The following is a 6,354-nucleotide window of genomic DNA, read 5'->3' as shown; positions in this document are numbered from 1 at the left end:
TTGTATTATTGTATTAAATTTGAGATTTAATTAAATCAAATTTTTTTTTTTTTTTTTTTTTTTTTTTTTTTTCCTTTTTTTTTTTTTTTCCTTTTTCTTCTCCTTGAACATTACCCAGATCCAGAAAACCCTCCGCTCACTCTTCTCCCCATCTCTGGGTCCTGGGTCTTTTTCCTCCAGCCTCCAGCTGTGAAGTCTATTTCCTCTATCCCCTGAGACATGGACCCAGTTACGCTTATATTAAATCATACAGTGCTGTAGCCATTAATAGTATCACAATTCTCCACCATTACAGTTCATGATGCCGATTTTATCCCTTAAAATCACAGACAAACATGGCCAGAGTCACAAACCATATTATGTCTTGCTTATTTCAAGCATGCATAACATTTTTTTTGCATCTCCCCTTTAGTGATGTGCTGCTGACAGAGGATGCCGTGTGCAGGTATCTCATCAGGAAGCCCATGACCACTAAAGACCTGCTGAAGAAGTTCCAGACTAAGCGCACAGGCCTCAGCAGCGAGCAGATAGTCAACGTGCTCGCCCAGATCTTGAAGAGGCTCAACCCAGAGAGGAAGAACAATGACAAGATGCACTTCTACCTCACAGAGTGAGCCCAGCTGAGGAGAGAGTGAACCTGAGTGCCCATCACCAGCAGCCTCTCCTTTAAGAACACAGCTTAGGTTGATCTTGATCTGAAATTTGTCGTTTTGCTTTCTACCATTCAGCATGTATTAACAGTAGTACTTAAGTGCTGTTAATTGATGCTGGAAGTCCAAAGAGTAAAAAGACGAAGAAGACTGAGAAGCAAGCAATGGAGTAGGTTTTTGTAACGGATATAGGAAAGATGTGTTTGTAAACTCCACATTTGTCTGTTAATGACAAGTTGAATATTAGAGAGAAACTGGGTAATATCAACACAATGATCTTTCAAGAAAACCTGCTGAATTGAGTAACTTTACCCAGAGATTACAATCGCATCTGAGGATTTTATTGCACATTCATTTCTTATTACATTTGTTTGCCTTTAAAAAAAAAAAAAAAAAAAAAAAACTGGTTTATCAGCATTGCACTGTTAAAAGCAGTAAAAGGTATAACTTTTGCAGATTTGTCCTTTAGTACATTACATTTGTTCAGAAATGAATGTTTGTTCATTAGTTTTAAATGCATCTTGTATGCAATAGTATTGTTTGAGTAGAAAGCCACAATATTGGATAGCAAAAAATATTTATTAATAGACATTGTAAATAGAAGCAGTTCCAGTGACTGTCTTCATTCTTTTTCCTGACTCATTTTACATTATAAATTGAACAAATCAAATCTTTCCCCTTCGTATCCACTACAGGTATTTGGACCACATTTCAGTGAGCTGAATGTTATCCTAATGTTAACAGTTGTTTCTTTGTGGTTGTTACAGGAAAATGCGTTCGATTGACACATTTTTAGCTATGTTTCAGCATCTGAAAGATGAACAATTCTAGACCAGGGTAGTAATGTGAAAAGGCCACAACGTTTCCAAGATAAGTGCTAAGGTCAGTCCAGTCTCAGTTCAAACAGGCAGGTTTGGACAGATCAGAGATGCGGCGATGACATGGAACCTTCTGTCCTGAGAAAAAGGGTTTTTCATCTTTCAGGGTTTCATGGGTACATTTAAATATACATTTACAAAATACTCTTCTCCTGCCAGTTTTGTGAAATATCAAGAAAGAAAATGAAATACGCTGGGTTATATACCTTAATATATAAAGTGAGCGCCGACTCAGAAGCAAGTCCACCCAATCTGTGGATTTGTTTTCTGGGACCAATCGCATAACAATATCAGACAGCAGGCTTGAAGCGGGATTTATACGTTCGCCTGGCTTCGCTCCGCGAGCCTCTGTTAACTGCACGCATACTGAACCAGCTATTTCTGATCTTCAGGCACACTGGTTAATTACAGACGGGGCTGTTGGATCAGTGTTGAATTTGAACTCACTCCAGGACAAAATTGGGCACCCCTGATCATTATAATTAAGTTCATGTAGTTCTTTACCTCCAGGGCATATATTAAAATTGTGTAATGTACACCCAGCCATGGCTTACCTCACATATTACATTTAATATTTTGTTTAAAAGCACCATTAAAAAAATGCTTTCAATATCTAGTGAGAGAGGTTACAAAGACAATCCTTTTTAGATATTTAACTATATTAGAAAGTTAGAAACCTCTGGAGGAAACAGACTACACAAATGTTCATCTGACCAGATGTTATGCAGCCTCACAACATTAACAACACTGAATCATTTGTTCTTTCCCAATTCAATTATTAACAGTAGTACTTAAGTGCTGTTAATTGATGCTGGAAGTCCAAAGAGTAAAAAGACGAAGAAGACTGAGAAGCAAGCAATGGAGTAGGTTTTTGTAACGGATATAGGAAAGATGTGTTTGTAAACTCCACATTTGTCTGTTAATGACAAGTTGAATATTAGAGAGAAACTGGGTAATATCAACACAATGATCTTTCAAGAAAACCTGCTGAATTGAGTAACTTTACCCAGAGATTACAATCGCATCTGAGGATTTTATTGCACATTCATTTCTTATTACATTTGTTTGCCTTTAAAAAAAAAAAAAAAAAAAAAAACTGGTTTATCAGCATTGCACTGTTAAAAGCAGTAAAAGGTATAACTTTTGCAGATTTGTCCTTTAGTACATTACATTTGTTCAGAAATGAATGTTTGTTCATTAGTTTTAAATGCATCTTGTATGCAATAGTATTGTTTGAGTAGAAAGCCACAATATTGGATAGCAAAAAATATTTATTAATAGACATTGTAAATAGAAGCAGTTCCAGTGACTGTCTTCATTCTTTTTCCTGACTCATTTTACATTATAAATTGAACAAATCAAATCTTTCCCCTTCGTATCCACTACAGGTATTTGGACCACATTTCAGTGAGCTGAATGTTATCCTAATGTTAACAGTTGTTTCTTTGTGGTTGTTACAGGAAAATGCGTTCGATTGACACATTTTTAGCTATGTTTCAGCATCTGAAAGATGAACAATTCTAGACCAGGGTAGTAATGTGAAAAGGCCACAACGTTTCCAAGATAAGTGCTAAGGTCAGTCCAGTCTCAGTTCAAACAGGCAGGTTTGGACAGATCAGAGATGCGGCGATGACATGGAACCTTCTGTCCTGAGAAAAAGGGTTTTTCATCTTTCAGGGTTTCATGGGTACATTTAAATATACATTTACAAAATACTCTTCTCCTGCCAGTTTTGTGAAATATCAAGAAAGAAAATGAAATACGCTGGGTTATATACCTTAATATATAAAGTGAGCGCCGACTCAGAAGCAAGTCCACCCAATCTGTGGATTTGTTTTCTGGGACCAATCGCATAACAATATCAGACAGCAGGCTTGAAGCGGGATTTATACGTTCGCCTGGCTTCGCTCCGCGAGCCTCTGTTAACTGCACGCATACTGAACCAGCTATTTCTGATCTTCAGGCACACTGGTTAATTACAGACGGGGCTGTTGGATCAGTGTTGAATTTGAACTCACTCCAGGACAAAATTGGGCACCCCTGATCATTATAATTAAGTTCATGTAGTTCTTTACCTCCAGGGCATATATTAAAATTGTGTAATGTACACCCAGCCATGGCTTACCTCACATATTACATTTAATATTTTGTTTAAAAGCACCATTAAAAAAATGCTTTCAATATCTAGTGAGAGAGGTTACAAAGACAATCCTTTTTAGATATTTAACTATATTAGAAAGTTAGAAACCTCTGGAGGAAACAGACTACACAAATGTTCATCTGACCAGATGTTATGCAGCCTCACAACATTAACAACACTGAATCATTTGTTCTTTCCCAATTCAATTTATTAAACAGTTTTAAACTTAGGTGAATCCAGGTCAACATAGCATTTCAATAAAGTAAGGTGATGACACTGAGCACCTGCTCATCATATTACTGCACAAGACCCAGAGCTGACCGTGAGAGCTTACACTTTAGATGTGTTTGGCTTGAAGCAGCACTGTGCAGACTGAATGAAGTATGACATCAAAGTATCGTGAGAGTGATTCAAAAGCATAAGAAGCTGTCTTGCTGTCGTATTGCTCTCGTGGTACTTTGATGTCATACTTCGATCAGTCTGCATAGTGCCGCTTCAAGTCGAACACACCTATTATCTCTTCTAGGGAAATATTAAGTGAATTTGCTTTTAAATAATAAACTTAAAATATAATCAAATAATACAAATATTAAGGACATACTTTAACAACTGAATGCACAAAGGTAGGAGAGACCATGCCACATTGTGAACAGAAACAAATGAGGGAAAATGTTAGGCAAGATTAAATGATTTGTGTAGAGCTTGTTGTGAATGGCATATCTCTAACAGAACAGAAATCCATAATATTGGCAGTAGGCAGGGTGCAGACACTGCTGATGGACTGTGATGAGACACAGGTGTGGGGATGATCGTGGACCAGGGGAGGATTTGGGTGTCTTAGGACATCACAGGCTGGTCTGTCCTAAGGTATTGGGTGAAGAAAAGAAACGGAGTAAGAGCATTTTAAGTAACAATGTACACAAAAAGAGCATCACATCATATAAATATGAAATAATCGACTTGATAGTTCCCCAAAAATGGTGCAGTTTTGGGCACCACTGATTTCCATTTGTAGGGAAAAAAATTATTTGGGTGGAAAAATACTATGGAACTGCTTGCTTACAAATATTCTTTAAAATATCTTCCATATATTCAATATTTTTGTGTTCACCAGAACAAAGAAATTCATACAGGTTTGGAACAACATGAGGGTGAGTAAATGACTAACACTTTAATCAGTGACACCGATTTACATTATAAAACATTGTTATAAATAGTGTAATATTTTTTACAATAACTGTATCGTTGTTGTTTTTTTGTTGTAATTGTTTTTTGCCTTTTTTCAATTTATAAAATTGTCATTGTGTGAGTATCGTCAGTGTTTTATATAAAACATACATAGAATTCAATGTACAAAATAAACTGTGATTGTTAATAAAACTACTAAAGATTCAAAAGCAATGAGTAATTTTCTGTCTTGTGTTGCTGGATTAACATTAATGACACAGATAATAACCTTTCATGACGGAGAAGAACGGCAAAAAAACGAAACAAAAAAAAAATAATAATTTGGGAGCGTAACCCTACCACTGCATTGCTAAACACGATCATGAGACACAACATGTGAATGTTCGTCCTGCTGGGACAGGAGCATTAATGCAAACCCCTTTGTGGTGCCGTTTTTTTTTTGCATATGCTTACCAACGCAACATCATTGCCATTTAAACCAATGCAGATATTCTGGAAAACGAAAGAACACCACGGGGAACACAAATCAGATCTGAACAACTGCCATACACAGTGAGGACAGTCCATTTTAGATCGGATTAGAATCAGATACACGATTAGATAAATAATCAGATTTGGGCTGGCAATCTGAACATAGCCAATGAGACCACGGTTTTGGGGCATGAAGTATTTATTAGTCCAAATACCATTTTTGTAGTAATTTTTCATTAAATCATACTTTACTTACTTACATACTTTACACAAGGTGTGTAAAGACACTGTGTTCATATTTATTGATACATTTCCATAAATCTATAATTTCACTGTTAGTACGGAAGTGCCTATAGTTGCAGAAACACCAAATATAAACAAGGCATTGGATCACATCTCTCTCTGAAGTGAAACAGGTTGAAAAGATCAGACAAGTATAGGCTGTGAACAATGATTTGAAAATATTACATATTAGCGTGTGAAATTTACTGCAATGCAGCAGCGAGACACTTAAACACATACAGGTTAATTTGTTTGTCAAGTATATTTGTGAAAGCTGACAATGAACAAATATGGACCAATATTATTTTTGCAGACTACCATTATTTCAACACCAACAAGTAACCAAGAAAAAAGTGCCCTGATTATGTGTCCAAATTTAAGAGACATACAGAAAGCAGGTTTGTAAACAACACTGCTGACATTTTTTTTTGGCTCCGCATTTAGACAAATAATCTCTTAAGTAAAAATGTGTAGTGGGAATCAGAGGAAGGATTACTAAAAGAGGCAGACTAATGCAGGCTTACTTTACAGTGCAAGATGTATCTCTATTGATAAAACATTTAAGAATGATGAAGGTCACAGAGTATGGCGGACCAAACCTGCAGAAATTAAAATATATTAGGTTATATAATTAACGTATGTATTTATTTATAAATGCATTTGTGTTTTTTATATTTATTGCTAAATACATAAATATATATTTATTTATGTGTTTATTTCCAAATGTATTCATTGTTTTTTTTTT

The 6,354-nt window shown here is 35.8% G+C and overlaps 1 protein-coding gene across 3 annotated transcripts in view; it reads left to right on the top strand.

The window, feature by feature from the left end:
- LOC107571504 (general transcription factor IIF subunit 1-like) overlaps positions 1-1,003 on the top strand; it is a 4,571-nt gene extending 3,568 nt beyond the window's left edge. For all 3 annotated transcript variants that reach the window (XM_016257823.1, XM_016257824.1, XM_016257822.1), the window contains exon 7: positions 413-1,003. In XM_016257823.1, the coding sequence (XP_016113309.1) occupies positions 413-614 (202 nt within the window). In that variant the 3' untranslated portion in view covers positions 615-1,003. The remainder of the gene's footprint in view (positions 1-412) is intronic.
- Positions 1,004-6,354: the final 5,351 nt, after the last annotated feature.

This window comes from Sinocyclocheilus grahami, unplaced genomic scaffold, assembly GCF_001515645.1.
Source record: "Sinocyclocheilus grahami isolate Dianchi unplaced genomic scaffold, SAMN03320097.WGS_v1.1 scaffold1603.1, whole genome shotgun sequence".
Lineage (NCBI taxonomy): Eukaryota > Metazoa > Chordata > Actinopteri > Cypriniformes > Cyprinidae > Sinocyclocheilus > Sinocyclocheilus grahami.
Note: the sequence above shows the minus strand (reverse complement) of the source record. Positions and strands in the feature narration are given on the sequence as shown.